Below are 20540 nucleotides of genomic sequence, written 5' to 3'. Positions count from 1 at the left end.
TTTTAGCTTTTGTACCTAAGCGGTTAGACCAGTGGCATGGGAAGCTGGAGGTCTGGTTTCTAAAATATTAGTGTCCCCCCAAAAATAGGTTGACTTCACCTTTAAGTGCTTTAAATTGGAGCCAGGCTTCTTGTATCTTTGAGGGTTTTTTTTCTCTTTTACAAGGGAATTTTCACCCGACCTAATTCTTTTGTAAATCTAGGATTCAAGAAAAGTTTACTTGTTAGTATATGTCTTTGCCGCTTCTCTCCATCTGATCCTCGGCTCCTCAGTGTCAAACCGACTCTACTAGACCTTCCTTTTTTGCTTTTGTTATTCTGCCCCTTCCAGATAGGCAGTGTCTCTCGTCCCTTCCTACGAGCTGACAGCCGCCTCCTCCCTGCAACCGATGGCAGACTCCTCTCTGCTCCCCGTTTTCCTATCCGTTCCTTTCTTCTCCCTCTCTGCCATGCCCCCACTCCTCTTGTCATCCAGGTATCTCTTTCCCACTCCCCACTTCTGATGACGTACCAGCTCCATCCAGCAGCTGCTCCAGAAACACGGCTTCCTCTTTTCCCCTCCCGGCTCCTGCCAGCTCTCTAGCATCATGACATCTGGTTTTCAGGATCTCGTACAGAGAAGCTTTGAACCTATCTTTTTGTCTCATTTTGCAGCACCATGGTCTAACCACCATAGGTCAGGAATTCCCCAGACTTGTTTCTGACACTCCTTGTGAATCTTATCCACTGCCCCTGGCATTTGCTCGTGACTGGAAAAACTGGTAGAGGCCAGTTCAGAGGCTCAGCACTTTCCTTGCCACGTGGATTTCATTAATTAAGAATGAACTTCATTTGCCATCATGAACCCCATTCATCTAGCTAGTTTTTTGTTGTTTTTTGTTTCTCTCCGAAGCTCTTTATCGCTGTGTTCAAAGAATCCATTGAGATTAGGTAGACATAACTCTCCTTTATAAAAATGGGGCTACTTGACCACATTCAGATCATGATCTTCCAGATATTTTGTGCATCTCTCGTGAGTTATTTTTTATGCCAGTCTACCCCATGAAGGTGTAAAACCCACAGCTATATATATTATTTCCTTGATCTCCCTTAGTTCCCACATCAAATATAGATGCACTATTTCCCATCCAACACAGCCAACCCTGACCACTTCCAACTGAAGCTTTTCCATAACACTTGGGTGATGCCACTTGGGCCTGTTGCCTTTTTATTTTATGAAGCCATCCAATGTCACTGGCATCTCTTCTCTGGGTAGCTCAGCCTCTGCTAGTGCTTGATACAGAAAGTCAGTCAGCTTCTTAGCACCATCTATATCTTCTCCATCCCTTGCTCTCACCCTCAGCCCCTTGCACGAGTCTCCACTGATGGCTGGGTGAAACGCGCCCCTCACAGAAGTGTCATGGCTCTTGGATTCTGAACTCTGAAATCTGCCCCTGTCTTCTTTCGTATCTGGTGCCCTCCTGTCTTCTCCTTCTGCCCAGTCTTCTCCAAGGAATGTCACAGCGCACGCTCACAGCTAAACCCTGTTTCCTTCTCCGTGATTCATTAGCGCCGGTACAGCAGATCTACAGTTGTTGGCACTTAGGAACAATTTCAGATTCTTCTTCACCTTGCAGCAAAACAGAATCACTGCCTATCTGTCTGCTAGGGGCAGAGGTGAAGGAGGAGGAGAAGAGTAGCTTTTACCTGCATTATTCTGTTGCAGCCAAATTTAGGGCCTGGGGCTATGTATAAGGATGAAGACACTGTGGTACCACAGCACAAATGGACAGCGGGTCACCAAGTGAACTGTGAGTGACCCTGTGTCATGAAAGATGATGTAAGACCCCTAAAAGAGGTGTCGTGTGAAGATTTTGGGGCCGAGTGGAGGGCCGCCTAGGTAATGTGTGTACATAGCCTATAAAGGGGGTGTGCGGGCGGAGCTTGGTGTGTGCCGGGGCTGTGTGTGGTTTTGTGTGGGACCGAGGGTGCGTGTCTGAGGGTGGATGTGTGGCTGTGAGGTTTTGGGTCTGTGTGTCTGAGGACACGTGTGTGTCATGTGGCCAAGGAAGTGAGATTGATTGAGGCCCGTGTGGGAGATTGTCTGGGGTGTGAGAGCATAAGGAGAGATGGACTGAAGGAGAAGAGGGGCGCTCTGCGGAGGCTGCACTGTTTACACTCGAGAGACTTGACGGTCTTCTCGCGGTTGCTCCCCTCCGGATCGGCTTCTACACCAAGGTAAATAGTGTCGGCTCCCCAGACTTTTCCTTCCTGGGTGTGTGTATCTTTGACACTGAGCAGCCCTTTTACTTCATTAGTAATTATCGCCTCCGTCCCTCCCTTCCTTCTTCTGTCCTTTTATCCATTAAGTACCCTTGTTAGAAAGGCACCGAGGGGGAGGTAAGCCACCACCGACCTGTACTGGAGGATGGACGTCTGGTGACCAATCTGACAGTGGCAGAGGTAAATAAAATTACTCTTGCCCCTCTGTAATATATTCCACTCCTTTCTCCCTGTTTTAGTTAATTGATTAATGTTTGTTGATTAGTTGTGGTTAGTATTGTTAAATGTTATTAGTTGCTCTCGTTATTAATAAAACATGTTATTCATTTTAGTGCTAATTGAGTGTGTGTGGTAGTTAACCCAACTTCATCTAATTGCCTGGTATATTGGGTAGTGATAGATATACCCTGGTTTACTAACTAATTGTCTCAGGGCCAAGAAACACCCGCTTTGTGTGAGCAGACAGTATAAGGTACAGCCCATTGAGCAACCTAATTTAATTAGGCACTTAGTTAAGTCCCCGCGTAACAGTCAATAGATTGGTGTTTAGCTCATTTAGTCAAGAAGTGGGACTAAGTTGTAGGCTCCATGTCTCCTAAAGGTAGGGTTGAACTGCAGACCCTTAATCCCAGAAAAATACTCTAGCCGTCAGGTCACAATTTAGCAATGAACTAGATCCCACAGTGTTGAAGCTCCCCTCACTAGGCAACAAGGAAGCGGGTATATGTGGGGCCAGAAGAAAGAGTGCAGGTCAGATGGTTTGTGGCTTAGACAGACACTCCCTAGCAGGGAAGGAGATCTCACCCTTGCTTCCCAGTGTGACAGAAACTTTTCCCATGTTATCTCATAAATATTAAACACACACACAGAGACGATCATAGGAGGGTAGGGGGCCCGCAGCAAATGTAGGGTGGCCATCATAGAGGACATTCTGGTTTTCTGCTGCTCTGTCCTCTATTGATACAAAACCTAACACCTTTATGCCCCCTATTTTTCTCTTGTAGAGAAAAAAAAAGAGGATGTTAAGGCATCCCATTTATTGTGTCAGTGTAAATGGGAAATCTTGTGTTGTCTACAAATGCCCTCTGGTGCCCATTCAGCAAGTATGTCTTTTCCTATACATCAATACTTTAAAATGTTCTGGATTCTCATGGAGTTCATAACTAGTAAAATGTGGAGTTTGATTCATTCTGGAAATACAATTTATTCTACCACTTTCAGAGATACATATCACATGATTTAGCTTGACAGTCAGAGCTTGAGAACTGCAGTTAGAAGAGATGAAAAGAGGAAAATAAGTACGTGACACTAGAGTGAGAAACCATTGGTTCCTTCCGTTATTCCAAATAAAGGAAGTTCTTTTGTTACAAATCTACTTCTAACTTTAATTCTAGGATACTTTTTTGGTTGTTTGTTATGATCAACCAATAAGTAACAAAATGGAATTTGAATACAATTCATTTTGAAAATTCAAATAATGCAATCTTTGGATAAAGACTGAAACAAACTATCATAGGATCATCTAATCTTTGTATTATTAAATTAACTGTCAAAAATGGTGTCTGTCAGAGGGTAAATAAAACACTATAATCAGGTAAACTTTTGTCAAGCAGCTGAAATTCACCTACCTGACTGATCCTGCTTACAAATTTGTCCTGTGTCCAATCCTCAACGAGCCAACTCCCATTACTAAAATGGACAAAAATATTAATACAAAATGTAAAATATTAAGTTTCACAACTAATTGCAGTTATAAACTAGCTGCAGGGTTTACTGGAAACATTCCTTCCAGGATGAAACAATCCTTTTTTTCTTCCAAACGGATATATGCGATTTCCTCTTAGAGTGTTCCCTGGATGACAAGTGAAGGGATCGGCATACAGGAAGTTGTAGAAATTCCAAATCCAATCACGTAAGAATAGAGTCTGCTCTTAAAGAAGCAGCAACATTTCCAATAGACTGGAAGTAGGAGCCCCTAGGAACAGAGGTCTGGAAGGGCCTCTAAGACCAGCCAGTTTAGTCCTCTGCATTTCCAAGCACCCCTTTCTCCAAAGTTTCCTAACAATCACCCATTGCAAACTTTCAGATAGAACAAGTACAAGAACCAGACCAAACCACACCTGCGAAACCTGCGGAACACCACAGAAAATGGCACAAGTAAAAGAAGGGGACATGAGGGCACTGATACTGCAAGGAGACAGAAGTTATTGAATATATGCACAGAGGATCCAAGGAAGAGAAACATACCTCCTGATGTCCTTGCCACTCTAATGTAAGGGAAAAATCCTGATCCATAATTTGACATGTGGCTTGACATAGAGCAGAAGAGCAGAGCAGCGTTATGATGACCCTTTGAGGTGTCTACCTATGAGCATCAGGATCAGCCCATCCCAGGTACAGCCCCGCGGTTGCAGTTGGAGGAGTGGCCACTGTCCACAGCAAATTAGAGCCAGAGCCCAGGAGCTGGATGACAACTTTTCCTTCCACTCTTCTACTGAAAATTAGTTCTTCACCCTTTTCACACTGACCTGAAACAGATCTTCTTCTCGCTGCCTTTGTAGAGGTAGAAAATGAGGATTCCTGTAGCAAAGTATGAGTGACAGTCCCTGAGGGCTTTTCCTTTAGATGTTGCAATTGCACTCTCCTGTGCTGGAGTACAGCTGGAAGAGACCTCCAGAGGTCATCTAGTCCAGCGTCTTGCCTGAGGCATGTTCACCCCTATCCAAAGTGTCCTAGAGAAACCATAATCTATGGGGTCACTTAGATCTAAGGGGTCAACCATAATCTATGGGGTCAGGGACAACTTAGTTACAGAAATTTTGGAGGGGCTGGACATATTTAAATCAGTAGGTCCAGATGCTCTTCACCCAAGGGTGCTGAGGGAATTGGCAGGGGTCATAGCAGGGCCCCTGGCATGGATCTATGAGTGCTTGTGGGATACTGGCCAGGTACCAGAGGATTGGAAAAGGTCCAATGTGGTCCCCATTTACAAAAAGTGGAGGAAGGAGGACCCAGGAAATTATAGGTCGATCAGTCTTACTTCAGTCCTTGGGAAGACCTTTGAGAAAATTATCAAGGAGCACATCTGCAGGGGAGGTAATGTTCAGGGGCAACCAACATGGGTTCATTGAGGGAAGGTCCTGCCTGACTAATGTGGTTTCTTTTTTATGATCAGGTCACAAAGTCCCTGGATGAGGGTGTCAGGATGGATGTCGTTTTTCTGGACTTTAAGAAGGCCTTTCATAGTTTCATAGTAGTTTCACAGTAGCTAGGGTCAGGAGGGACCTGAACAGATCATCTATCCTGACCCCCTGCCACAGGCAGGAATGAATGCTGGGTTCACAAGACCCCAGACAGGTGATCATCCAACCTCCTCTTGAATTTGCCCAAGATAGGGGCGAGGTCCACATTTTGGCCACCCTCACTGTAAAATATTGCCTTCTGATCTCTAACCTAAACCTATTCTCCATCAGCTTATGACCATTGTTCCTCATCACCCAAGGTGGTCCTGGGGAGAAAAGGGCTCTGCCTATTTGCTGTTGATCTCCCCTGATGAGCTTGTAGGCAGCCACCAGGTCCCCCTTCAGCCTCCTTTTGCTGAGGCTGAACAGGTTCAGGTCCCTCAGTCTCTCCTCGTAGGGCCTATTCTGCTGCCCTCTCACCAAGCGGGTGGCCCTTTGACATGGTTATCCACCACATTCTCTTAAAAAAACTAGGTGACTGCAGCATTGATGCCCACACAGTCAGATGGGTGATAACTTGGCTAGATGGTCACATCCAGAGAGTGGTGGTGGACAGGTCGTTTTCGACCTGGAGAGATGGGGGCAGTAGAGTCCCCCAGGGCTCGGTTCTGGGGCCTATACTGTTCAACATTTTTATCAGCAATCTAGATGTGGGCATGGAATGCACACTGTCCAAATTCGCTAATGACACCAAGTTGTGAGGCGAGGTGGGCACGCTGGAGGGGAGGGACAGAAGCCAGCTAGATCTTGACAGGCTGCAGAGGTGGGCGCATGAGAATAGGATAGAATTCAACACAGACAAGTGCAAGGTGCTGCGTCTAGGGAGAAGGAACCAGCAACACACCTACAGGCTGGGAAACACCCTCCTTGTCAACACAGTGGCAGAAAGGGATCTTGGAGTCATTGTTGACTCCAGGACGAACATGAGCTGCCAATGCAAGGAAGCGGTCAGTAAGGCTAACCACACCTTCTCATGCATCTCCAGATGCATCACAAGCAGGTCCAGGGAGGTGATCCTTTCCCTCTATGCAGCATTGGTCAGAGATGCCAGGCTCTGCAATGGGCTTCCAAATGAAGTGGTACCCCTATATGCAGCGTTAGTCAGAGGTGGTACTCTCTCCTACCTTGGGAGTCTTCAAGAGGAGGCTGAACAGATATTTGGATGGTGTTATGATTTGGCTGGGGCGATATGACCACAGCACCCATTCCTGCCTGAGGCAGGGAGTCGGACCTGAGAATCTGTTTAGGTCCCTTCCGACCCTAAGCAGTATGAAACTATGAAACACTATGAAACTATGAATCCTAGCCCTACCCTCCAGTACATATACAATCCTGTCCCAGCTTGGTTTCATCTGCAAACTTGCTAAGGGTGCACTGTATGCCATCTTCCAGGTCATTGATGAAGACATTGAACAAAACTAGCCCCTGGACCAGCCCCTGGGAAACCCTACTTGATACTGGCTGTCAACTAGACATCAAGCCATTGATTACTACTCGCTGAGCCCAGTGCTCCAGCCAGTTTTCTATATACCTTATAGTCCATTCAGCCATCCTGTACTTCCTTAGCTTCCCTGCAGGAATGTTGTGGGGGACCATATTGAAAGCCTTGCTAAAATCAAGTTACACCACAGCCACTGCTCTCCCCACATCCACAGAGCCAGTCAACTCATTATAGAAGGAAATCAGGTTGGTCAGGCATAACTTGCCTCTGACAAATCCATGCTGACTGTTCCTAATCACCTTCTTCTCCTCTAAGTGCTTAGAAATGGATTCCTTGAGGGTCTGCTCCATGATTTTTTCCAAGCACTGGGGTGAGGCTGACTGGCCTGTAGTTCGCTAGATCCTCCTCCTTTCCTTTCTTAAAAATGGTCACTGTTTGCCCTTTCCCAATCATCTGGGACTTCTCCTGATCACCATGAGTTTTCAAAGGTAATGGCCAGTGGCCTTTCAATCACAACAGCCAACTCCCTCAGCACCCTTGGGTGCATCCCATCTGGTCCCACAGACTTGTATATCTCCAGCTTTTCTATGTAGTCCCTAACCTGTTTTTTCATCACTGAGGGATGCTCACCACCTCTCCCAATTGTGCTGCCCAGTGCAGTAGTCTGGGAGCTGACCTTGCCTGTAAAGACTGAGGTGAAAAAGGCAATGAGCACTTCATCCTTGTCTGGATCCTCTGTCACAAGGTTGCCTCCCTCATTCAGTGAGGGACTCAAGCTTTCCCTGATCCACCTCTTCCTAACCGCATACATACTAGTGTAGGATCCAGTGCACAGGTGCCCCATTGGGGAAATGGCTTCCTTGTGTCTTTATTCCTCAAGGTCTCTGGAAAAACACCAAGATCCAGATCTACAATACAATGATCAACCCCACTCTCCTCTACCAGTGTGAAATGTGGATGACTTACCGTTGTCATCTCAACAGCCTGTACAGGTATCACTACATATGTCCTATGAAGATCCTCCACACAAAATGGGAAGATTGTCACACAAATGCCAGCATCCTGGCTGAAGCCAATGTTACCAGCTTGGAGTCAGTGATCCTCAAGCACCAACTTCACTAGACCAGACATTGTGTGGGGATGCCTGACTCTTGACTCCCAAAACAACTGCTCAGCTCCCAGTCTAGGCTTGGCCTGAGATCTCACAGTGGCCAGAGGAAATGCTGCCAGGGCATGTTGAAGACATATATCTAGAAAATGTATGCCAACTTGAAGACCTAGGAAGAGCTAGCTACCAGCTGACTCCAGTGATTGACACAGGGTCAACCAATGGCCGTCCTTTGCAAGGTGAAGCATATTGCCCTCAAAGCAAAGTAGAGAGAACAGAGAAAGGACAAGCAGATGAATCACTGCCCACAGCCTACTTTCCCCTGAGGAAAGACCTGTAACTGCTGCCGATGGCTCAAGGATTTGATTCTTAACTCACCTCAAGACCCATCAGTGAGTCATGGCAGAGATCATCCCTGAACCAAGGGATTGCTGACAATGACATCTCTTACTGCATGGGGCACTTTAACTCTTGTCGTGGAAAAAACACACTGTAGAATTTGGAATCAGGTCAGGTAGAAACTTTATTTCGATAGCTATTGTAGAGAGACCGTCACAGGAAGGGTTAAGGGTTCCCTCTGGGTGGAGAAGCAGAGTTCAAGTCCTTTGCTTGGGGAAGGCAGGTGGGTGATAGCTACCTATCCTGGGCTGTGAGTTGATCCTCGATGACCAGTCGGGGTCTTCTCCAGCAAGGTGTTGTCCAGAAGGGGTTGTTGGCAGGGCCTCTGGGTGGATAGGTGGTGTGGCATGGTGTCCAGTCCACATGAAGAGGGTGTCCCACTGGGTGTCTTCACTGCCTGCTTTTATAAGGGCAGACTTCCTCTGACCCTAGTGGCAGGGGCATGCCCAAACAAGAGTCATCCCCTGGTGTACTGAGCATGTGTACTCTTAGGTAAGGACATGCAGTTTCAGGTTTGTGCAATTGTGGGCTGACTGATTTCTGCAGCAGTCTTTGTCTTCCAAATCTTGAGCCAGGAAGGGTCAATGCAGTGTGATGGCTGGGTCGTCGAGCTGATGGTTCGGTCATTCAGAGGGAGCCATTTTTAGACCTACTGCCATTATGTGTCAAGCACCCTCAGTCATCCCCATTCATTCAGGATCCAATTTACACAGGAGGGGTAGGTATAAGTCATAGGTTACAAAAGCTTACACAACAGAGCATGGGGACAAGATGGGAACAAGATGAGAATCTGACACAAAATGGATACTTGACATCACTCATGCCAACCCACATTGCAGGCCTAAATCTTACAATGTTAATATGAAACAATAAAAATCAATGCACAAATGACAGAGTACAATATAATACAATATAAAGCAGTAAAAATCAATACAAACATAACAGAACACTCTTTACAATATAAAAAGGGGCTTATTACAATAATAGCATACAACGATTTAGCTTAGCTTACCTAGTACTATTTGTAATCACTGATAAGGGATAGAGAGGGCAGAGAGAAAATCAGAAATGGTTAGGGGAAGGGGAGGGAATGTATTTTCAAATAATAATAAAAAAAAGCCTTGGGGTTTTATTACTTACCCACCAGGTTCATACTCTTCCTCATGCTCCTTTTACATTTGTATTTGGCTCACTATGAAGAAGAAGGCCTTCTCATTTCAATGCTTCAGTGTGAGCATGTCTCTTCCTGGTCTTCTTCATGACTTTTCATATCTGCAAGCCAACATCAGATAGGAGGAATCTCCTCATCAGTGCATGTCCCTTTGCTTCCTCTGGGAATTATTTAGGTATTTGATGTAGAGATTGTATCATATTAAGGAATTTGTGAAAACTGAACAGAAACTGGCATGCACGCATGCACACCTCTCTAGGCATACAGAAAATATTTTTCCACTAAGCTCCTCAGAGGATTTCTACCGGTTCTGCCACCCAACTATATTTCTTTTCCTATATTGGTACAAATATGGTCCTTATCACCATTCTATTGAACACACGTCACCATCACCCCACTGCACACCTGGAAGCACAGCGGCCAAGAAAAACAAGAGCTTGAGAAAAACATTTCCCAATATATGAGTGTGTTCCCATTGCAAACTAAATAGACAATTCAAAATAATCATAATTTTTGTGGAGCAAATGTTTCGGAAACACACTGACCCTTCTAAAGGAAAAAAATGCATTCAGTATTCCACACAAACTGCCGTTTGCAGGCATCTAATAGCTCCACCTTATATTAGCTAAGGATGGAGCTGTCAGCTACAACTGTAGTTAAGTTTACTTGAAGGGGGGGGCAAGGGAGCAGATGTAATGACTGAAACATTTCAAATGCCTTTGAACTCTCCCCGTGCTCTGTGAATGGGGTAGAGAGCCTGACACTTGTTCAGCTGCCAGGTTCTCCCTGGGTTTTGCGCTGTTGCTGTGTCCCTGCGGGGAGCCCCAGACTCACTGAGAGCCAGCACCCTCCCCAGCAGATGCTTGCTTACTGCCCACTGCTGATGCAAGGGCTGGACTCTCTGGACCCCAATCTCCACTCTACCTTTGTGCTCCAGTAAAGTGAGGAAAGGAGAGATTGGGTGATGGGGGCTGTCGTGGAAAAAACACGCTGTAGAATTTGGAATCGGGTCAGGTAGAAACTTTATTTCGATAGCTATCATAGAGAGACCGTCACAGAAAGATTCCTGCTGTGGCCTCTCTGCCTTACAACCAGGGCAATTAACCTTTTTATAGATTCAAGACAAAGGGTTGCCTAAACTAGTTTTTCCTGCCTTGGGGCTATCTGTCTTGTGTCCTTGAAGACAGCTTTAATGGTCATCTTCCTCTTATCTAAGGAATTTCTCTCTCCCCGCTGAGGCCTCAGCCATTCTTTGCTTCCACATTTCCCCTCTTTGAGACTTACAAGTCTCATATTAATTCTATTTCTATTCCCATGAGCCTCTTTATTTCATCTTGCATCCTTCTATATCTTCTTTCAATCTGCTCACATCTTTTTAGTACCATTATTTTAGTTTTTGTGGTGTGTTTTCTTCCATTTTCCTCCTGCTGATTTTGTTCAGATTTTTGCAGGAACATTAATCTATTCCCTGGTTGGGTTTGCTTAGATATGTAACTTAGACAACAACGTATGAGCATGAAAATTACACATATCAGGACGATAATAATAAAGAATATCAATAATCCGTGAATAATGGTGGATTCTAAGGAGCCAAAAAGGGACCTGAACCATGAACTTAAATTCCAGTTGTCTGGCTCATGTAATTTGGCTGCTTCCTTTTGAATATGTTCAGCCAAATCTTGTATTTTTTCTGAATTATCGGGGATGTAAGTACAGCATTCTTTACCAATTAAAGCACAGTCTCCTCCTTTGCTGGCTAACATGTAATCTAAAGCAAGTCTGTTTTGTAAAGTCATCTGTCTTATTTCCTTCATTTCATTATTGATTTCATGAAGACCAATAGCAGTAGTATTAGCTATCTTCTCTAGGGATGCTGCAACCTTCTTTATTTCAGACATGACCAAGCCTGCGCCATAGTTGGGAAACATGATTCTCTAAAATCTCTGAGTTTCTGTAATTTCCTGCATGTTGCAAATCTTTCCTTTTGGCCAGTAAGATCTACCAGCAATAGCGGGATATATTGCAGAGACATAGCATGTTCCTTCCCAACCGGAAGGAAGGTGTTTATAGGCTTTGTTTCCACATGTGAAATAATGGCCAGTCAGTGCAGTAAACCCACGGCTATCATCACAGTGTGGTCTCATCATTCATTGTGTATAATAACCTGAAAATCCACTTTGTCTGGGAGTATAATTAGATATCAGGAACCATTAGAGAACCACGCACCATTTATCTTAAATTCTATCTCACATTTACTGATTCCTACTGAAAATTCAGATCTGTTACAGGTCCAACAAAGTTTTCCCAGGGTGGCATAGGCTAGCTGTATATAATCAAATCGGTTACATTTTATATCCTGCCAAGTTTCATTTCCTTTAAAATCTGAATAGTAAGGGGCCGACATTTGGGTGGCATTTAAAGGTGTTGATATCATGGGTATTCCCCCGGTAGAATGGATAGGGGCATGACTGTATACCCAACATTGAGAAACATTTAAGTCCTTTGCGAATTGGTAAGATAATTGGAGGAAAACATTTTGGTGATGAAATAGTGACCTTCTTGATCTATTCTGCAATATTAAGTTGTTTTTCATGTTTTCTTCAGTTACTGAGTCTTTAGATTTGTATAAGATAATCCAAACAAGCAAACTAAGAATTACCCAAGTCACGACCAACCAATCCCATCTCGGGAAACATGAACTAGGTGGAGGCCTTTTTCCTTTCCTGGAGGGCGTAGTGGTGTCGCGGTGGCGCATCTTCTTCACTCTGTAGTGGTAAATCCTCTTTGTCAGTGGGCGCTATGCTCACCACTGGTCCTGAATTCTTCTGCTGGCAGGCGCTGAGCTCACTACCAGCTTGTGGAGTCTTTCTGTCCAGTTGGAACCAATTCAGCTGCCTCGGGGTCCAATGGAGGTGAAACCTTTTTACAGTGCGAGGCGTGAGTCCACGTTTGGTGTCCTTGGCAATGAACGGCAGTGTTAGTGGTTAGGAGCACGTGGAAGGGGCCCTTCCATCTGGGTTGGAGTGAGTTTTTTCATTGATGAACCTTGATATATACCCAGTTTCCAGGCTCAAGCGAATGGCACGGGATGTCTGCAGCGGGTGGCAGCGCTTCTTGAACCTGTGAATGAATAGATCTGACACATTTCATTAGTGCCTTACAGTAATTTAAAACAATGTCATCATCCAACTGAAGATTAGTCTGATGAGGAAATGGGGGTGATGTAGTGGCCATTCTCATGGGACGTGCCATGAGAATTTCATGCGGGGCCAGTCCGTGTTTTCTGTTGGCAGTGTTTCTAATGTGCATGAGTGCCAGTGGCAATGCATCTGGCCATTTCAGGTTAGTTTCAGCACAAATTTTAGACAGGTGTGTTTTTAAGTCAGAAGTTTTTCGCTCTACTGCACCACTGGATTGGGGATGGTAGGCACAGTGCAGGTGCTGGTGTATGTTCAGGGCCTTACAGATGTTTCTAACAATCTGCCCTGTAAAGTGTGTTCCTCAGTCGCTGTCTAGCGTGAGTGGCAGGCCAAATCTGGGAATGAATTCTTTCAAAAGTTTCTTTGCTACAGTGGTGGAGTCTGCATGTTTACAAGGATAAGCTTCTACCCAACCAGAGTACATATCAATAATGACAAGAATATATTCAAAAGAACAACATTTTTTCATTTGAACAAAGTCCATTTGCAAATTTACAAAAGGTCCCCATGGTGGGGGGTGTGCTGCTTGTCTAGTTTTAACCTTCTGACCGATGTTATGGGCAAGACAAATGGGACAAGTGCTACAGTACTGCTGCGCTATGGAGAGAAAATTTGGGGCAAACCAATCACACTGTACTGTCGCAATCATCCCCCCTTTGCTCGTCTGGGCCACCAAGTGAGCCAGACGAGCAAGGTAAGGTAGCAAAGCCTTGGGCACCACCAGGCGGCCATCTGGGGAGCACCACAAGGTGTCAGGATACAACTGACATCCTTTGCGCAGCCAGTCCTCCTTCTCAAATTTTGGAGCCTAGTCTTGGAGTAGGGCCAAGTTGGAGAGATTGGCCAATGGAGACTGGTCTGCTAAAAGGCAAAGAAAAATATCATTAGGAGCCTGAGGGCCAGAAAGGGCCTCATTCCTAGCCGCATGGTCAGCTAGGGCATTTCCATGTGTGACATCATCATTAGGGATTTCATGGGCTTTACATTTAACAATAGCAATAGCAGAAGGCAAAAAGAGAGCATGTAAAAGAGCTTTGACATAAGAACCATTACTAATCTGAGTCCCAGCCGAAGTAAGGAATCCTCTTTGTTTCCAAAGTTGACCAAAGGCATGTACAACAACGAAGGCATATCTGGAATCAGTGTAGATGGTGGCAGATTGACCCTTAGCCAAGGTGCATGCTCAAGTGAGGGCTACCAGTTCAGCTACTTGAGCAGAGTGGGCATGAGGCAACTGGTAAGCTTCTAAAACTTGGTGCTGATCACAGACTGCATAGCCAGCAGTGAGCTGTCCCTTGGAGTTTCTAAGGCAGGAGCCATCTACATATAGCAGGAGATCTGGGTTCTGTAGTGGTGTATCTTTAAGATCAATATGAGGGGTCAAAAGCTGGGTAGTTACAGTTAAGCAATCATGAGGTTCTCCGTTTGATGGGGTAGGAAGTAGGGAAGCAGGATTCAGGATACAGCAGCGTGTTAAAGTTACATTGGCAGCTGAAAGAAGAAGCTTTTCATATTTGGTAAGTCGGGAGTTAGAAATATGTTGTGTTTTGCCTTTCAGGAGCAGGGCCATAACAGCATGGGGAACAGCAAGAGTTAATGGGTGTCCAAGAACCAAGGAATCAGCCTTTTCAACAAGCAGGGCAGCAGCAGCTACAGATCGGAGACAGGGCGGAAGTCCTGCTGCAACAGGGTCTAAGGCAGAGCTATAATAGGCAATGGGACGTTGCTTGTCACTGTGAAGCTGAGTGAGCACCCCTAGGGCAATGCCATCTCATTCATTGCAATACAGGGTAAAGGGTTTCTTGTAATCAGGAAGTCCTAAAGCGGGTGCTCTGGCGAGGGCTTGCTTGGTCTGAATAAAGGCTTGTTCGGCTTCTGGAAGCCAAGATAGTGGTCCGAGAGTAGAATCAAGGGTAAGGGCCTATAGGGGTTTGATGATGGAGGCATAACCCATAATCCATTACCTGCAATACCCAGCCATCCCTAAAAGTCCTCTCATTTGTTTCCGGGTAGTTCGTTTAGGGACTTGGAGGATGGCGTTAATTCAGAATTTGGACAGATGTCTTTGTCCTGCTGAAATATCATGCCCTAAATAATGAACTCTGGGTTGGCATAATTGCAGCTTGGCTTTGGAGGCCTTATGTTCCTGAGAGGCCAGGGCAGTGAGTAGGGTGAGGGAATCCTGTTTACATGCTTCCAGAGAAAGTGAAGCCAGCATAAGATCGTCCATGTACTGGATTAGCGTGGAGCCCCCCTTGAATTCTATAGCATCTAAATCCTTTTTGAGGTTCTGGGAGAACAAGGTGGGACTTTCAGTATAACCTTGTGGAAGTCGAGTCCAGGTGTACTGAAGACCTTGGTAAGCAAAAGCAAACAAAAACTGACTATCTGGGTGAATAGGAATAGAAAAGAAGGTGGAACAGAGGTCTATTACATTAAAGTGAGTAGCAGTAGCAGGAATACAGGATAGTTTAGTGGCTGGGTTGGGAACAACAGGGAAAGTAGGTAGGACTGCAGCATTGACAGCACGAAGGTCTTGTACAAAGCGATAAGTATCTCGACCAGGTTTTTTAACAGGAAGGATAGGAGTGTTGTATGTGCTACGGGTCGGGATGATGATCCCTTGTTCAAGGAGGGAAGTAATAGCAGGTCGAATGCCCTCCTCAGCTTCTTTAGAAATAGGGTATTGCGGAACACAAGGGAGAGGTTTGGCACGATTGAGAGTGATGTGCACAGGCTCTGCACTGAGCATGTGGCCCACCTCATTGGCATGAGTAGACCAAAGTTGTGGAGGGACTTGAGCCAACAGTTCCTGTTGCAGTGAGGAAGTGTCAGCTTCAAAATCATCCTCCAGTTGTTCCTGTAACAGAGCCAAAAACTCAGCCTCCCTTGGTTCAGGCATTTCTAGGTCTATGCAATCTGGGGAACAGTAGATGACACAGCCCAAGTTACACAACAAATCCTTTCCCAAAAGATTTACAGGGGTAGAGGGGCTAAGCAAAAAGGCATGTGTCTCAGAAATGGGACCGATAGAGACAGAAGGGGGTTTGGAAACAGGGTGGGGTATAGGGTGTCCGCTAATGCCAACAGCATTAACAATTTTTTCAGAAAGAGGTATGTTAGAGAAATCAGAGGCTTTTAAAGTGCAGAGGGAAGCTCCTGTGTCTACCAGGCAAGATATAATCCTGCCGTTTACAGAACAATTAAGAAAAGGACCAGATTGGTCAAGTGAAATAAGTGGGGCGATGATGTCATCCCTCAGGCTGTCCTATGCCTGGGTAGGGAAAGGAGGAATATTTGAAGTTCAGCTGGTGCAGTGAAAGCTCCGTCAGAAAGATATTCTTGGGACCCTTGTGCTGCCCGGTATTTAGGTATACCTCCGGGTCGATTTGGGCACTCTGACTTCCAATGACCCTCCTGTTTGCAATAATTATATTGAGTGCCATACTTGGAGTGGTTCATAGCCTGGCCTATGCCCTTACCCCGTCCTCTGTTTGGCATTCCCAGTCCTCTTCCCCTTCCCTTTCCTCGTTGTCCGCCCCTACCAGCTTGAAGTTGCTCAATCTGGAGGGCCATCAATGTAGTTTCATTCCTATCCTTAAGTCTTTCTGCCTTATAGAAAAAAATGTTGCGCGGCTGCCGAAACCTCTAAAGTTTTCACTTCCCAGCCTATAAGCACAGTTCGGATTCCTTCTGAAATTTTTGGTTGGAGTCCTTGAACAAAAGCTGCTACTACAGCCTGTCGGGCATTTTCAGCACCGTTAGTCATGCCTGAATGGCGATCAAAACAGTTCTTAAGTCTTTCCAGAAAGTCAGCTGGGTTTTCATCCTTTGTCTGTTTACAAGCATTAATTTTGGTACAATCAGTCTTTTTGGGGCAAACTTCAAGGACAGGTTTTAAAAGGTCTTCCCTACTGAGCCCCAACTCTGGTTCAGTGCCAGGATCCTGTGCCAGCCATTTAGCCTTTTCTAACACATGTAAGGTTTAACGGGGTAATACAGCACGTAAAAGTTGTTTCATATCAGCCCATGTGGGGTTATAACAGTCAATTAGTACTTAAAGTTCTTCCGGGAATCTTACAAGGTCATCTCGAATCTTAGGGAATCTCTGTACTAAATTAAACAGATCAGTAGCGCTCCAGGGAGCATGTACAGTTACTATTGTTCCCCGCTCTTGACCTACACCCGGCATTTGTCGGAGTGGGGCCTGGAAGGCTCCCTGGCCACTACGGATGCTACCTCTGAGATTGTAGGGTATCTTAGGCGTGGCAGGCGTCGGAGTTTCGTAGTCCTCCTTGCCCAATACCTTTTTCAGGTGAACTGAAGTTGGAGTGTGCTCAGTGACTTGCCAGGGCGTTGAGGTGCTGGGATGTGGCAGTGGTTCTGAGATGGAGGAAGGTGGAGAATAACCTGGAGGGGGAGCTGACGGGCTTGGTTTGTTTTCTGATTCAGATGGGGCCAGACTTTCAGCTCAGACTGGATTGATATAAAAGTCCAATATGTCTTCCGGAGGTTCAGTTAGTGGGGGTACCCCTTTCAATACTGGGTATAATGGACTGCAGTTTGAATTTAGGGGAGCGGCCAATTTCTCCCGTGTTTCCTTCAATTGTTGTTTAAATTTTTCCTGTGAGTCTTTCAGGCTCTTGGTCTGAGACTCAGTGCGTCTTTTTGACATCTCTTCATACCAATCGAAAAATGCGTTCCACTGGCATTGAGGACTTTTGGATCCACGGGACTCTAACGTCCCTCTTAAGTGCACTATTTTATCTAGATTGAATGTGCCTTCCTCAGGGAACTGCTTGGAAGGATCATCCCTGGTATACCAGTACCATTTATCCAGGTACTTGCAAGTCTCGGGAGAATAATGTGTGTACATATAGTACGCCGGAGTTCCCTTAGAGGGGACTGGCGCTTGCTTTGACTGTCCTGTACCCATTTCACAATAGCACGGGGAAAGACAAGACAAGGGAATGGCTTATTGAGGAAGTCCGTGCCAATCCGAACTTCAGCCTGCAATGCTGCCGAGATGAGTTCTGGATTTGGCAACGGTTCACAAACAGACCGTTTACCTACACGGTAGAATAAGGGTGGGGGAACAACAAAAGGAGTCCGCTAAAGTCACAGAAACCTGCTCGTAGCCCCGTCTGATGACCGAGGCTACATACCTTCAGGCAGAGGATCTATAGTGGCTCATGAATGGAGGAGGGGACACAAGACACAGAGCAAAACAAGAGGGTGAGGGACCAGTGAAAAGTTCACTGGGGAGGAAGGAAGGGTTCATTTTGTCTCTCAGCCTTGGCTCCCAGTGACTATTCTTCCACCACGCACCCTTGCATTCGAGTTGCACCAGTCATCGCCCAAACCGGGCTCGCATACGTCTCGGGGCGGCTGCACGTGGTTTCAGAATGTGCCCTGGAGCAATTCCAAATCACCATTCACTCAGGGTCACAATCTTATTCCCATTACCCACTCAGATTTCCTAGAGCCCAGTGTTGTGCTGGATGCAAGTGCTTGTGCAACAGACAGATTCTCCCTACCAGTTATGCGCGCTTTCCAGAGACAGACAGAATTTACCAGATTAGTATGACCGGTCTTGTTTCTACACTGACCTGTAACAAAGGTTCGAATCCAGCTACCCAACACGAGCAGGGAGCCTACGAGCAGTCCTCCTCCGACACCCCAATAGAGATTTAAAAGGCCTCTTACCTTTATTGGTGGCTCCGGGGTTCGATGGGGAATGGCTTGCGGTCCTCCGAACACGTCATCGGTTGTGGATCTGAGTCACGGCACCATTTAATTGTCATGGAAAAAACACGCTGTACAATTTGGAATCGGGTCAGGTAGAAACTTTATTTTGATAGCTATCGGAGAGAGACTGTTAAAGGAAAGATTCCCTCTGGCTCTCTGCCTTACAACCAGGGCAATTAACCTTTTAATTTAATTAAGACAAAGGGTTGCCTAAACTAGCTTTTCCCGCCTTGGGGCTATCTGTCTTGTGTCCTTCAAGACAGCTTTAATGGTCATCTTCCTCTTATCTAAGGAGTTTCTCTCTCCCCCCTGAGGCCTCAGCCATTCTTTGCTTCCACACAGGTCATATCTAGGCTATGTCCCACCAACTTTGTGTGTGGGCACTGTGCACCTGGCATGGAGAAGACAGTGTTCTGCAGTCACCGTTCCTCCGATTGTATTAGCGGACACTACCTACCCCCTAAAGCCCTGGCTTATGAAGCTTTATGGAGGCTGATGCTGACCTGGAGAAGCTGGTTTTAACTACTGCCTGAGCAGTTGCAGGATGGCTGTGTAATGTGCATTTGGCTGATTGAAAGAACGATGGAGGGCGCTTACGTGCCGGCTGGAGTTGGAGCAAGAAAATATCATGACCTCTGTAGTGGCAGCCTACGTGCACAATATCTGTGAGAGCTGCGGAGAGGTTTTCAAGGAGTCATGGGAAGAAGTGCAACAGGCAGTGGCCAAACAACAGAGACGTGTCTGGGCAGCAGCACAGGGACCAAGGAGATATCTTCAAGGAGAGACTGGTGGGGCCGCCCTTATGCGTGACTGTCTGGCAGGGTATATTGCTGACAACAACACCTAGGAGGGCTTTGTTCTTTCTCTTGGCTGTGTTAAAATAAATTCATATACACTTTAAATCTGTGTCTGTCTACAGGGGCATGCAGCGTTGCAGACAGGGAGCAGAAGGGAGGACGATCAGGGGAAGGGGGAGGAAATCTGGACTGGGTAGAGGTTTGCTGCTTCCGGACTGTGAGTGGCTTGTGGGAGCGGGGCATTATGCACGGTCACCCACATCTGAATGAGCTCCACCCCTCATGTGTGTGAGAAGGTTAACTATTATACCTCTTGGCGGGCTAGGTGAGTGGGGGGTCCAAGATGAACAGCAACCCACATTTTCCAAAACATTTATAAAGCAATTCACAACACACCTCCAAAAGCCGTATGTGGCACTATACAAGCGGACTGACAGTGCACCTGGGCAGGGAACAGCAGGGTCCCAGTGGAAGTCCCCATTAGAAACTGTATGAAGATCAATGAGCTCAGGAATGCTGGAAAATGTAGTCCAAAAAAAGACAGACGAGCCCACCACCAACATAGACAGCAATTGCCAATCAACCAGGTGGCAACAAGCACCCACCCACCTGCTACTCTAAACCCTAAATATTTTATGATATCACAACAGTTATCATAGCAGCTATAGTAAATAAAAGAAAAAACACATATATTTGTAACAATGTTGGGATGGGAAGGGAAAGGAACAGGAGGGGAGGATTCAAGTGGCTTGTCTTTGGGATTGCGATGGGGTCTTTGGGATCACGTACTGACAGAGAGAGAGCAGACTGACCAAGCATAGGCAGGTACAAGTGACAAGGATGTTGGGGTGACCATGACTGTGCCCAGGGGAGACTCCCAGTGAATCAGGACTGCCCAGCTGGAGTCTGGGGGTGGGGATGAGGAGCCCAGGTGATTTACATGCGCCTTCTGCTCTAATTAGATTTTTGCACTCTGAAAGTCCCATTCTCCATGATCTCAATCTGACCGCTCCCTTTCTTCTTTACCTTTGGTAGGGATGGAGTCTATCCTTTTCATTTTGAGGTCTTGAAGAAACTGTTAGGGCATGTCTATACGTCACTGTATGGCAATTGGTGGTACAGTGCTGTGCTTTAGTACATCCTTTTGGAAGTATTAAAACCTGGCACAGTACA

At 46.0% G+C, this 20540-nt stretch overlaps 1 protein-coding gene across 1 annotated transcript in view; it reads left to right on the top strand.

Moving 5' to 3' along the window:
- LOC109285231 (butyrophilin subfamily 1 member A1-like) overlaps positions 1 to 19472 on the top strand; it is a 70493-nt gene extending 51021 nt beyond the window's left edge. The window contains exon 13 of the mRNA XM_059715041.1: positions 18913 to 19472. Coding sequence (XP_059571024.1) covers positions 18913 to 18923 — 11 coding nt within the window. The 3' untranslated portion in view covers positions 18924 to 19472. The remainder of the gene's footprint in view (positions 1 to 18912) is intronic.
- The last annotated feature ends 1068 nt before the right edge of the window (positions 19473 to 20540 follow it).

The sequence above is a fragment of the Alligator mississippiensis genome, chromosome 11 (genome assembly GCF_030867095.1).
Source record: "Alligator mississippiensis isolate rAllMis1 chromosome 11, rAllMis1, whole genome shotgun sequence".
NCBI lineage: Eukaryota > Metazoa > Chordata > Crocodylia > Alligatoridae > Alligator > Alligator mississippiensis.
The sequence above is the reverse complement of the archived record's forward strand: the minus strand, read 5'-3'. Positions and strand labels throughout refer to the sequence as shown.